Source organism: Schizosaccharomyces pombe (genome assembly GCF_000002945.2).
Source record: "Schizosaccharomyces pombe strain 972h- genome assembly, chromosome: I".
In the NCBI taxonomy this organism is placed as follows: domain Eukaryota; kingdom Fungi; phylum Ascomycota; class Schizosaccharomycetes; order Schizosaccharomycetales; family Schizosaccharomycetaceae; genus Schizosaccharomyces; species Schizosaccharomyces pombe.
The window spans coordinates 4,606,476-4,619,473 of record NC_003424.3 but is presented as its reverse complement, the minus strand read 5'-3'; the positions used below and the strand labels follow the sequence as shown (position 1 = coordinate 4,619,473).

Below are 12,998 nucleotides of genomic sequence, written 5' to 3'. Positions count from 1 at the left end.
ATGTAGCGGTATGCGGTATGTCAACTAGCAATGTATATTTATTGTTATAAGAAATCTGTTAGTATCGGTCACCGAGATAGCTCATAACTGTACTGAGGAACGAGGTTCAGTTGTAGCTCTATTAATAATCTTTCTAATAGTTGTTATCAACAGATATCAATGGTACAATGTAGAACATGTGACATATAGTGGTACGCAACGTAGTGTGTCATAACATAGTGCAGTATTGCTGGCATTTTAACGCAAATAATTATTTTCGCTAACAATTAATTATTGCTTTTCACTCCTTAGAACTTGCATATTTTACGTATCGGCACCAATGGTGTTTCTTCAGATGTAATTGTACTGCATTTATTTTTTTTGCATTTCATTGTGCTGGATAAAAGAAATGAAACGCTATAAGATAAATTCGTGAAATCAAATGCCTTAAATAGTAAGAAAGTAGAAATTATGAGATGTATTCAGTCATGTTATTAACTTCGAAAGTTTGTAAGCAGAATCAGTGGTCGTAAATACAATAAGTTATGTTAGCAATCTTTCCTAGATTTAGATAAAATAAACACATTTTATTCCTTATACTCCTAATACAAAGAATACTATACGTTTGATCATCTACGACACTCTGGAAGTTTTTGATGTTTCTTATACCAGAGACTAATACCATTCGAATAAGAATATTTCCTATTATTACTCTTTATTTTTTGTATATTTGCAAAAAGCATTTGAATATTTTACTGCGTTTGAAATATGTATAATGAATATGACTACATAATATTTCACAGCTCAATAGTCTACGGTGTGAGTGATGGCTTGATTAGGTAGAAATAAGGTTCATTTTAAGCGAAATACACTACGACAAATGAATTCTTTTTACTATGTTAGAGACATTTTTATCATGTGTATTAAATTGAATTTAAGCTAAGAAATTAATATAAATTCGTATGTAAACTTTTGTAATTCTTTACTAAACCTGCTGCTTTCCTATTTTGTCTGCAAATAGTCCTTAAAGTAATCTCGTTAAACTGATGGAACACAAGGCACTTCACCTCGTATGCATTGACAACCTATTGACATGTTCTATCTTCTTTCTCTGCTTGATTGCTTAGTATAAAAGGTTTTTTTTCGTCCTATCTTATAGTTATTTTAAATTTTATTTTATTGCTAACGTTATGTAAGAAGTTTTAAAAGATTTGGCTTTTTCCATATTTACATACGTTTCTCACTTTAGTGAATGTGCATCTCCGCTGTGAGAAATCGGATATTAAAAAAAGTTATACTTACTAAGTTTTCTGGTCCCGACACTCGTATTTTGAGAAAATATCATTCATCTCCAATGGCTAGCAGCTCTTCTATTTTGGAGCTGAACGAAACCGAAAAGGAGTTAAGTGATATATTCCTCAATGTCTCAAAGAAAATTGGTCAAATGGATCGGAAGGAGCCTGAAGTTAGATTTGCCGGTGGTTGGGTTCGTGATAAAGTAAGTCAAAGCTTTCCTGTGTTCGGAATTTATAAGTTTCTTGTACTTATTAAATTGTTAGTTATTAAGAATCGAAAGTCACGATATAGATGTAGCTATTGATTGTATGTCCGGTTTCGAATTTGCACAGCATCTCCAAAGTTATTTGGCTCAACAACACCCTGACTGGGAGACAAAAGTTATCAAAATTGATGCGAATCCTCTAAAGTCAAAGCACCTTGAAACAGCCACTGCAAGAATTATGGGAATGGATATTGACATTGTTAATTTAAGACATCATGACTACACTAATTCAAATTCGTCTAACAAACTCGTTTTCGGAACACCTTTAGAAGATGCTTTGAGACGGGACGCAACAATCAATGCTTTATTTTACAACTTGAAGAGTAAGACTGTGGAAGACTTTACGGGAAAAGGATTGGTTGACTTAAGTAATAAAATTATAAGGACACCACTTGTAGCCGATGAGACGTTTGGTGACGACCCTTTACGAGCAGTTCGATGTATTCGTTTTGCTACGAAATATGATTTCAACATTCACGAAGAGACTATTAAGGGGTTGAAAAATCCCGAACTTCATGAGCGATTACGGTCATCTATAAGCAGAGAGCGCATTGGTGTTGAAGTTGATAAAATGTTAAAACGTAAGTTATTTAATACATGCTCGAGACGAATCAGGAAGAAGAATGGTTTTACTAACACAGCTGATTATTAGATTGTAACACCAACCGTGCATTAAAAATTATCCATAGCCTTGGCATGTTTGCATGCATCTTTGGGCCGCTAGAAATCCATACTAAAAAATTACAATCGAAAAACATTGAATCACTTAGCCTAATTCCTTATGCAATTGATTTGTTCGGATATTTACAAAAAAAGGATGTCAGTATTAAAAATCTATCTTCATCTTCTAAATATATTTTCTGGTTAGCAATTGCTACGCTTCCATGGTATAACTGGAGTATCCTGGAGAAATCCAAAATTAAAATACTTCCACCTATTTTGATACGTGACAGCTTAAAATATAGCAAACCAATAATGTCTCAAGTTGAAAATTTCTTTGTTCATTATCCTTTAATTATGTCAAAAATAAATGTTCTCGAAAAAGAAGGCAAGCTTACTAGGTTAGGTTGTGGAAGACTGGTAAGAGAACTTGGTCCTCACTGGAGAGATATTATTGATTGGGCTTTTTTTATGAACACGCTTATTAGTAATTCCGATATTCAGCGATTGAACAAGGATGAGGAAGTTACTTGGTTTCACGTTCTGGTTAAACATATTGAGGAATACGGCATGGAAGAAGCATACAATATTCAGCCAATCATAAATGTAAGTTAAATTTTGTTGATAGTAGTGTACTCACACATATTTAGGGAAATGAAATAACTAGGATTTTGGGAATACGTCCGGGACCACATTTGCGTAAAATGTTAGATGATTCTATTGAATGGAGAATTCAAAATCCCGAATCAACTAAAGAAGACTATATAGCAATCATGCTAGAAAAAGGTACTTCCGCTGTAGTTGACTCATAAATTCGATTAGTTAAAGCATAAAGGAAAAAAAATTAAACTAAAGGGATCTAAAGAATTATATTTTCATAACACGAAAATTTAATAAATACGACGTTTCGAGTTAAAATAAAAGCCACAAAAAAAAATCGGTTCAAGTTGACTTATAGTCAGTAATCCAAGCGCTATAGAACGCTACCTTTTCCGACCGATCAGACTTTAAAGTTGGATTCTCTGAAATAGCCGAGTTGAAGTAGTCATTATAAGTATTAAGTTCTTTTTCCTTGATTTCTTTAATTTTATCCGGAGAATAATCAGCATAATTATTATACATTGCCCGATCGTGTTTGCTTAATAAAGTATAATTATCCGCCAACCCCGATATATTGTTATACTGAAAATGTATTTTATAAACATTAATATCAGTATTCGGAATTTTGAAATCAGGCTGTTTTTGATCTCTTGGTTGTACTTTATTCGACACCGGAATTTGATGCAGTCTTTTTCGTATAAACTTATGGACTGGTCTTTCCTCATTATTAAATAGCCATTTATACAAGGAAACCCGTCTAAACTTATCATCATCTTCATCCTCATCTTCATTTTCTTCTTCTGCGGAAGTCTTAAACATATCGCGTGGTTGATTTCTGCGGGGAATAAACGGATTTAAAGACGGGGCTTCAATGCCGAAACCATTGTATGATAAAGGTAAAAATGACTTTCGCAGAAGCGGGATGAGACTTAACGGAGCAAAATTTAAGGTCGAAATCAGATTGGGCAACAGAACTTCAGAAAACGAAGAAATAGAATTAGGAGTATAAACATTATCAAAATAGTTTGCAGGAAACTTAATCCCCTTCCTTTGAATGCTATCGCAGTAAGCATTTTTGCATCGTAATTCTTGATTCACATAAACTGGTGTCCACCAGTACCGGTAATCTCGGCGAACCAATTGCCCATTTTTGAACTTTTCGGTGAGCGCTTGTAACCGTTTTTCACCAAAAACCACAATTTTACCATGAACTGTAAAGTTTCCAAGGAACAAACTGATGGCCTCTTGACGTTGAAAATCGACAAAGGAATTACTATAAAATCTTTTGACACTTTCGATTAAGTCTCTTGAAGTGCTCGACCACTGATTGTTCTTTCGATAAGTATCAAGCGTGTTAACTAATAAGGAGCCACCGTATTGAAGAGCAATTGCATCGCCATGGCCATGATACATCTCAGCAAGCAATCTGACAGCATCGGACTCGTAGTCAAGCTGTGGAGAATCTAAAACACCCAAAGCTCTTAATTGAGCTGCTAAAACACATTTTCCAATCACAAATTGCGCAGCATTTGTACGATCCAAGCAGTCGACACAGTTTGTACGAACAACTCCAGTTTGAAAAGTACCAGGGAAAAATCTATCAGCAGTGCAGAAGAAGCCTGTCTTTTTTACAATATCACTAGCCATTTGTTCTAGAGTTTTAGTCACAGGAACTTTTCTGTCGTTATGTTAATACGAATATAACCGTTAAAAACATACTTTTTTGAAGCAGCGGACATATCCCACGCAATATATTGAATCTTCTGGGAATCTTTCAAAAATTGATTAAGATATTGTATAGCAGATTCAAATTCATCCAATAATAAGGACTCTCTTTTGACTTTCTCTGATGATTTAACAAGATTTAAAACAATACATGGAATACCGTAATGACCGAATAAACGATCAAAATGTAAGGCGGTTGAAGCATAAAAAGGATCGTGAAAATCAATACCTATTGGTGGCTTTGGCGTTATGTTGCTAAATTCTTGAGACCAGCGAAGCGGAATGCTTCCTCGGTGTTGTACGTAGCTAGTATAACAAGGAATCCCAGGAGTGGTTGAAGATATTGGAAAGGAAGATGCTGAGCCGTCGAACACAATTTGCTCTGTCTCAACTTCATTAGCGACATATCCATCATCTCGAATTCCTCTTCTTAAGAAGCGAGCACCGGCAAAATGCCGCGACCTTCGTGCAATTAAAGTGACAATAATAGGTTTGCCATAAACAGAAAGTTCTTATAAGTTAGTATATATAAAAAGAGAAATAGGAGTAAATGAAAAAATTTCAACGTACTAGCTTGATCAACAAAACCATGGATAAGAGGGATACACCAAGGAGAATCAATTCCTACAGAGTCCAAAATTGGGCGCAGCATATTCCAATTCCAAACAAACATATCTCTAACCTGATGCTGAGGAATTGGATGAGTAAATCCATATTGTATTGTTTGTGATAAATCATAACTGTAGCTAAAATAAAAGGTTCTAGCAAGATCAACTTTTTCAATGCTTGACATACACCTATAAGAATTAGAATCTTAAACTCATATTTTTTGAAGACCAACTGGAATACTGGAATTTCGACACTTACTTTCGTTCAACACTGGTATTATGTCTTCGACTTGGATTCAGTTCAATGAATTGAGTCTTATCAACATGGTAGACATTATGTCCTCCGATTACAGCAACAACTTTTCTTTCTGTACACAAATACAAATAGTACCCAGCTGTAAATCGAAAAAGGCCCAAGATTGCATATGCCTTGGTAACAAGTATTAGTTTTCCATCGGCGCTCTCATTTTCTAATTTTTCTAAATACAATTGAAGCTTCTGGCGAAAAAGTATTTTTGCGGCCTCTTCAATACTTATAGAAAGCTCATCTTCAGATTGAGTAATCTTTAAAATACGAAAAATTGTTGCAGTAGCGTTTTCGCTCACAATATAGTAGCACTCAAAAGTTAATTAAATAAATGATTTAATTCTTACTTTTTTTAGCTGGTACAGCTCGAATTTCACCAATGGTTCATCACTGTTAGTTGCAGGCATGCAAAGTAGTAACGTACGGTTCGTTCCAACTTCATTTGGTTAAGACAATGAACTAGTAATTGGAGGGCCGTGAAAGTAGGTAATTACATTTTGGTTACACATTTTAGTGATACGTTGCTCTAAAAGACTATAGAGTTTATTTTTATAATACTTGAAACGAGAATATATAGAGGCGATAGTTCATATATTATTTTGGGAACACAAAGAAAGGTTTTACTCAACTTACTTTTAATAGGCATAATCAATCAAATAGTCTAGTATTATGACACCGGTTAAATGTTAGTAAATTACCCTTCTCACGAAAAAAAATAAATAAATAAGAAAGTACGCGTGTATTCAATACTTATTTTAAAAAGACGTTGTCAATACGAAACTAGGAGATTCCAATTGTCATGAGATAGCCTTGTTAAAAAAAACATACATTTCTTATTTAAAATGAGCGGTAAGCGCGACGGCGCATACTAAAAAACAAATATTAAAGATTAACTAAGGATTTACGGACTATGTACAGTTCTCAAAAAAACTATGAGTCAAAAATGAAATTGAAATTAAAAAGGATTGAAGAGAAAGGAATGTCTGCTTGTGAAGGTAATGAATGATAGTATTAGTTACCAGGACATTTCTTAAAGTTTTTCCAAAATATTTAAAAAGCAATACAGCAAAGAAGTGACATGAAGTTTAAACGATAAGAGAACACCTGAAAAGTGAAAAAGAAAGGTTTAATTATCAATAGCACTTGTATCGCAGAAAACAAGGTATAATAATGATAATAATTGTACAGTGAAAGATCATCTGAATATTCAAGGTGCAAGTCGAACGAGTTCATAATCTTCATCTAATGTGTTTCTACGGAAAGAAAAGCGATCATGAAGGCGATATTTACCACCCTGCCAAAATTCAATTTCCAAAGGAACAATACGAATTCCACCCCAAAAATCAGGAACAGGCACAGGAACAGATTCGTCCTCGCCAAATTTCTTTTTATATTCTTCAACTCTTTTTTCAAGCTCTTCACGGTCAGCGATGACCTCACTTTGGGGAGAAGCCCATGCACCAATGCGTGAGTTACGAGGTCTAGTTTTGAAATATTCTTCGGTTTCTTCACGACTTAGGCGTTCAATGATACCTTCAACCCGAACTTGTCTTTGCAAGGGTTCCCACCAGAAAGATAAACTAGCATAGGGATTGCTTTTCAGGTCCTTTGCTTTCTTAGATGTACCCAGGTTAGTAAAAATGATGAAGCCGCGATGATCCAATTCTTTCAATAAGACTAACCTAGAAGATACTCTTCCACTAGGTAGTCGAGCTGTGGATAATGTAGTAGATTCTGGAGACTTAATGCCTTCATCATCGGTAGCTTCTTGAAACCACTGATTAAACAAAACTAACGGGTCTTTTCCCATAAGTGCATCTCTGTGCAAACTTGATTTTTCATATTGATAGCGAGAAGGTGCAAAAATTAGCTTTTCGTGGGTGGAATCAGTATTTTCAGACATCGTGGTAAACGGGATTGGAAAAGATACTTTTCCTCGTTTCAGGCAGTAACTGAATTTATATGAGATATCTGTTTTGATATATATATAACGCGATGAAACGACTCAGTATCACGCACTAAAGAAAATGCTAGCAAAAGACGTGTCATACGGTACAGCATGCTAGAGCTGGTTAATTTTAACACAAATCGATCAAATTCTATGTCTTTTTAAATTGCCATGAACGATACCAAGAGTTACTGTCATGATACCAAAGTTTCAAGCATTCTTAAGCTTATCCCTGAAATTGTAACTGATGTCAATTGGGCACTTATTAAAACAGTGCTTCTACAGTAGCGGGAATGTTTAAAAGTATTATGTAAACTGAAGTTTTTTAACAACTATATGCCATGGTAACAACATTGTTCTCAACTTAGATCATCTAGTAATGTGTGGAACCAAATTTTATTACTTAGCGGTAGTCATAACCATTTCAGCAATGTTTGTACAGGAATGGTCCAGTGGTTAAAAGTAAAATTGAATACGCGATAAGTAAATTCTAGACATTTTAATGCATAAAATTCTAAGTTCTATATTAATCTATAAAAATATTTTACATAGCATCAAAAAAGATGCTTAAAATTATTTCAAGGAACGAAATAAAGATACATGCCAATAATCAAATATAATATATAAGAATAGCCCAAATCTCATCCAATTAGCACACAAATTTCAGTCTAATTGATAGAACTATTAATTGAGTGTTGGGTACTAGCATTTCCTAAAGAAGCAAGAGAAGAGTGACTAGTATTCAAAGAACGACGTTTAGGTTTCTGACCCATATGGCTATTTACCAAGGAAGAAATACGATTAACAACCGGTAGCGGGTAACGCTTGCGTTTCAATTGTTCCACAATTTCCATTGCCTTTCGACCGTCATTTACACTTAGGTAGGCACGAACCATATTTTCATAGGTGCTAGGTTCCTTACCAGACATACCCTCGCATTCTAAAAGGTCGAAGTAATAACGTGCTTTGCTAATCATGCCAACCTTAGTAAATCCCTTTATAAGGGCATTTACAATGTATGCATTTAACGAGACATTGTAACGCTTCATATCAGAAACAATTTGAATGCCTTCAACAATGCGGTCATTTGCAATAAGAGATTCAATTTGGGATTGGAATAAGTTCGCATCTAGTTGAATTTCCCCGGCATCATGTTTGGCAAGAGCATTCATGTAGCAACTCGTGGCTGCCTGAACATCCGAAACAACGTTTCCTAAAATATGAATATATGCAGCATAATGCATAGATAAAATTGGCACATCTGTACGCTCCATAAGTTCAAGAACTGCCTTTACGGAACCTACATTGACAGGCTTCAATGTACCATAAGCATCCATCAATAACTTATAAGTATGAGAAGAAGGCTCTATGTCGGTAGCACATAGCCTATTGTAGTAAAATAGCGCTTTTTCACGATTAAACATTGTCTGGACCTCAAATTGTATCATAGTGTTGTATGGAGCAACGCGAGGTTGATAGTTAGGCTGATTTTCCATTTCAGCAAATAGCTTCTCAGCAAGACTCTCGTCACCAATGCGACAAGCAGCATTAATTACGGTACCATAAGTAACGCTGGTAGGAAGTAACCCCGATTCCTTCATTTCTTGAAACAATTTCCAGCACTCTGTTGTGCGGCGAGCTCGACCTAATTTAGAAAGCACTGCATTATATAGAAAAACAGAAGGTTTCACATTATGGCGTTTGGTCTCCTCAAAAATATTCAAAGCGGTAGTGGCATCATCAGTATCTCCTCTCCTTGTTGAGTTGTTAATCAAATGTGCGAAAGTTGAAGCACGAGGAATATATCCAAGCATTTTCATATTGTCACAAAAAAGATTTGAAGATTTGAACTGACGAGCAAAGGAAGACGATAAGATCATGGCGTCTAAAATCAACGCCATAAACCAGTTCGCTTTTTCAAGAGACTTCGTACTGATTTTCCTATAGAGGTGCTTGGAATGCTCAAAAACACGTTGCACAGCATCAAAACGTTTATTTTTGCTTAAAACAGATATTAACGTAGGATAAACTTCAGGATGCAAAAATTTATTGGTTTCAATAAGCTTACCGAACTGGAAAAACAATATATTAACGTCCACCTGCTCAGGTGATGCACTTGTTAACATTTTGGAAACAAGTGAATTTATACTTTGATCGATGCATTCCAGGTCGTCAAGGCAATAACAAACTTGCGATATATCCGCTAAAATTTTCTGTCCATTGTTATCAGTAGAGAATCCGACGACTGCTTCAGAGACGATGTCATCTCGAACGGATGCAACCAGCATTTCGTCTTCTTTCAGGTATGTGAAAGAACGTAAAACAACATGAACGTTTTTGAAAGATGCTTTATACGTTCCATTGGAGTAACATTTTAACAAATCAGTGAGGATAACCTTAGAAGTGAAAGTACCTTCGGTTTGCACGACATTGAATGCTGCATATTCCAGCAAAAAGCCAAATACTCTAGGAGAAATGAGCTCCGGTTCTAAGCGACGGCTAACTAAGTAACCCGTTATATGTCGTAACAACGGAGTAGTAAAATCAACTTGAGGGAAGTTTACTTGGTTCTCTAACGTTGAAACCAACGATAAAAGAACATGCACATCTTTTTGTAACTCCTCCGTCAACACTTCCCAAAATCCATTAAGGATTGATAATTGAAGAGCAACACTATTAGAAGATGGTGCAGTATTGTTACCAAGGGAAACTTTTGGATCAATGTGTTTACGAAGTAGACGAAGTGCAACATCAATCTTTCCGTTCTCAATGAAAGCTTTGTAAACGTTCGAAAACGTAAAGTTAGTGTGAGAAGACACAGAACAAATAACGGGATATGCATGTAAATGAAGTAGATCGACATTCCCTGATCTGGCAAGCAAGTCCAGATAACGGAGAAGCACTGCATGACAGTCGCTAAATCGAGATAATGTATATTTTCTCACAAAAGCAATAGCAAACTTGTCGTTGTTGTTCAAACAAGCCGCCTCCAATATGGACGATAATGTAGACGGACTCGCTTTGTAAGTGCTAATCTTTTCTATAGCCATACCAAGCCATTCAGCAGATTCCTTATAATGTCCTAATTGAGCCAATCTACGTAAAAAGCAGTCTAATATTGAAGACGGTATAACTTGATTGCTATCAGCCTTTCGGAAAAAAGATTTCATCAATGCACTTGCTTCAACATGGTGATCTGTGTCAAAATAAGCTTCCATTAAACCTTCCCAAGAACGCACATTAGTCATCGAAGTGTCACTAGTTGGATCAGATAAGTTATAACGCTCTAAAAGTTGAAAACAACTGTTGAGCCTTTTAGCTCTACCGAGAGCTCTAATTAGAGCTGGGAGTAAATCAGGATGGCCGTTAGCTTCAATAGTGCCAAGAGGAACGCACTCTAATAAGGAATCCAATTGGCTTTGCGTTCCATACAAAGAAACACTCTCAATTAAAATAGCATAAAATTGAGGAGAGTATATGAGATCGTGATTAATGAGGCTAGAAGTAAACATGAAAACAGCAGTTTGCAAAGGCATCTCGGATTGCAGATCGAGCAATTCAGGCTGTATTTCTTTTGCAATACTCGGATGTGCGTAAATAGTGCGCTTAGAGAGTGATTCAATTTTTTGATGCACGAATTTAGCGCGACGACAAAGAGCGAAAATGACGGTTTCAAATGTAGTTACGTTTGGAGAGATAAACGAATTAAGCATATCGACATAAACCTTGATAATTTTTTGAATGTTTTTTGATGACGACAAAAAATAGTCGTCCGTACTCATGCATTGCAAAACAATATTGTACGCTTCCAAAGTCAATAGTTCAGGAGAGTTTCGAACAAGCTTATACAGATCAAAAGTATGAATGGATAATTTACTACTAGCAAGTCTTTTCAAAAATTGAATAAACTCATTGGCAGAAGTGAAAGAATTCAGAGAAATTGAAGCAAAAGAAGATTCCAAAGAATTAGGAGTTAAAGTATCCAGTAAAGGGTCCGAAACTTCGGACTGGGTTTCAGTTGAGAGGGGAGATGTTGCGAGAGAGTTAAATTGTTGTTCATCATCTACATCACCGCATGTCGAGTCACATAGTGACGAGAGAGAAGCAGGTAAAAGAGAAGCAGAAAAATGTGAGCTGTTAGGGTTGAGATTGTCAACAAAGCGATGAAGGGACTTGCCTGGAGGAGATTGCTTACGCTCAGAAAGAGAAGGATCGAAGTAACCAAGCTGAATACTACGGTCATGGAAGATAATGTCATCCTCAGTTAAGAAAAGACGCTCATCCAATGAACCAGGTGCTTTCGTGTTAGAGAGAGAGAGGTTCGTTTGGGCTTGTTGTTGTTGAATCCAATTCGTCATATTTCCAAGCTTCAAAGGAGGACGATGAACGGCAACATTTTTGCCAAGTGTTTGTCTGGCAATATTTTGCAAAAACCAAGCTTTCGTGTAAACCATATTGAAACTAATATTAAGCGTAAATGGGATAATAGTCTAGAAAATAAACAAAAACGGATATAAACAATCTAAAAAAAAATTAGACCAAAAAGAGACACAATAAATAGAAAAAACGTAAAACAAATGAAATGAATAATAAAAAGAATAGTAAACACCCAAAGAACACAAGAAATGAATAAAAAAGAGAGAAAAACGGAAACGATATGTATAGCTAAACGGTATAGCCGACCACCAACCAGAATATCCACTAACTCAGGGAAAGAAGACTAGCAGGACAGACTATAAAATAGTACAGCAAAGGTTAAATGAAATGGTCACTGAGATTTGAAATATAGAATAAATCAAGTGAATGTGTTATGTACGCCTGGTAATGACGAGCCTATCACCGTTATCAGATGAACTGCGTTATAGACCAGAATAAGAGTGAAATATACACAAAGCAAACAAAGGAGTGCTAGTTGGAGGGTACGTAAAGATTCAAGGATTGAAAAATAAAAAGATAGAGCAATCCTAGCACTCGCAATTGAATTATCAAAGACAAATAAAAATTCCAATAAAGTCAAATGAAGAAAGCGATTCGAATACTTTGCTTATAAAGTAGAATTTTTACAATGTTTTCAAAGTACGATCGTCTTAATGGCAAGTGGAGAAGAGTATATATGACGATTTAAATCTGATCAAGCGTCAGCAGTGGCGAAATGAAACAAGACGCCGATATGAAAATTACAAGAGGAGGGTAATTTAGTTATATCAAATTGAAGCAGGGGAGTGGAATAAATGAATGAAGAAATAGATGGGAAAAAACAATAAACCTGACGAAATCTAATACACCGTGCCAAACAAAAGAGGATTGGGTAGAAAACCTAGGTACGTTAAACCGAATAACAAAAAAAAGGGAGAGAAAATGATAGAATAATTAAATGCTTAGTTCATCTAAAATGCGGAAAAAGAAAAGCGATTTGAGCTTCAAGAATTTGTTGAATGAATAACAGATATGTCTGTAGCTAATGAATCCTCAGAAAAGGGCAAGGAAGTAGATCTATAAGGGAAGTGTGTGCTTGATTAATTAAAACACCAAGCACAAGTTTCGTGTGTTTAAGCTTCCAACAGGGAAAGATGAGGATGGCGACGCAAAAAAAAAAGCGGAAATTTTTCA

General features: G+C 35.6%; 4 protein-coding genes and 8 long non-coding RNA genes across 12 annotated transcripts, besides 1 other annotated feature; 8 read left to right on the top strand and 4 right to left on the bottom strand.

Moving 5' to 3' along the window:
- Window positions 1-229: part of an LONG TERMINAL REPEAT that runs on past the window's edge.
- Window positions 22-659, top strand: SPOM_SPNCRNA.4080. Its single transcript, NR_193441.1, has one exon. It is a non-coding gene; the product is annotated as a non-coding RNA (long non-coding RNA).
- Window positions 660-1,009: 350 nt separating this feature from the next.
- On the bottom strand, window positions 1,010-2,234 carry SPOM_SPNCRNA.4079. Its single transcript, NR_193440.1, has one exon. It is a non-coding gene; the product is annotated as a non-coding RNA (long non-coding RNA).
- cca1 (tRNA nucleotidyltransferase) lies at window positions 1,035-5,759 on the top strand. The gene is made up of 5 exons (NM_001020080.4): window positions 1,035-1,114; window positions 1,177-1,477; window positions 1,539-2,121; window positions 2,193-2,806; window positions 2,851-5,759. The coding sequence occupies exons 2-5, from the start codon at window positions 1,334-1,336 to the stop codon at window positions 3,010-3,012; spliced, it is 1,503 nt and encodes a 500-aa protein (NP_594651.2). The 5' UTR covers window positions 1,035-1,114; window positions 1,177-1,333; the 3' UTR covers window positions 3,013-5,759.
- On the bottom strand, window positions 2,317-5,872 carry fig4 (inositol polyphosphate phosphatase). The gene is made up of 5 exons (NM_001020079.4): window positions 5,788-5,872; window positions 5,393-5,751; window positions 5,096-5,322; window positions 4,520-5,036; window positions 2,317-4,478 (listed from the first exon to the last, which is right to left on the bottom strand). The coding sequence occupies exons 1-5, from the start codon at window positions 5,845-5,847 to the stop codon at window positions 3,143-3,145; spliced, it is 2,499 nt and encodes an 832-aa protein (NP_001018284.3). The 5' UTR covers window positions 5,848-5,872; the 3' UTR covers window positions 2,317-3,142.
- A 304-nt stretch (window positions 5,873-6,176) lies between these two features.
- pdx3 (pyridoxamine 5'-phosphate oxidase) lies at window positions 6,177-7,359 on the bottom strand. Its single transcript, NM_001020078.3, has one exon. It carries the CDS (start codon window positions 7,341-7,343, stop codon window positions 6,648-6,650), a length of 696 nt encoding a protein of 231 aa, NP_594650.1. The 5' UTR covers window positions 7,344-7,359; the 3' UTR covers window positions 6,177-6,647.
- Window positions 6,282-6,547, top strand: SPOM_SPNCRNA.4078. Its single transcript, NR_193439.1, has one exon. It is a non-coding gene; the product is annotated as a non-coding RNA (long non-coding RNA).
- On the top strand, window positions 6,694-7,890 carry SPOM_SPNCRNA.4077. The gene has a single exon (NR_193438.1). It is a non-coding gene; the product is annotated as a non-coding RNA (long non-coding RNA).
- Window positions 7,737-12,656, bottom strand: ppr5 (PPR repeat-containing protein Ppr5). Its single transcript, NM_001020077.3, has one exon. The coding sequence runs from the start codon at window positions 11,840-11,842 to the stop codon at window positions 8,057-8,059; it is 3,786 nt and encodes a 1,261-aa protein (NP_594649.2). The 5' UTR covers window positions 11,843-12,656; the 3' UTR covers window positions 7,737-8,056.
- On the top strand, window positions 8,011-9,010 carry SPOM_SPNCRNA.4076. The gene has a single exon (NR_193437.1). It is a non-coding gene; the product is annotated as a non-coding RNA (long non-coding RNA).
- SPOM_SPNCRNA.4075 lies at window positions 9,191-9,654 on the top strand. The gene has a single exon (NR_193436.1). It is a non-coding gene; the product is annotated as a non-coding RNA (long non-coding RNA).
- Window positions 9,797-10,675, top strand: SPOM_SPNCRNA.4074. The gene has a single exon (NR_193435.1). It is a non-coding gene; the product is annotated as a non-coding RNA (long non-coding RNA).
- SPOM_SPNCRNA.4073 lies at window positions 11,486-11,807 on the top strand. Its single transcript, NR_193434.1, has one exon. It is a non-coding gene; the product is annotated as a non-coding RNA (long non-coding RNA).
- Window positions 12,657-12,998: the final 342 nt, after the last annotated feature.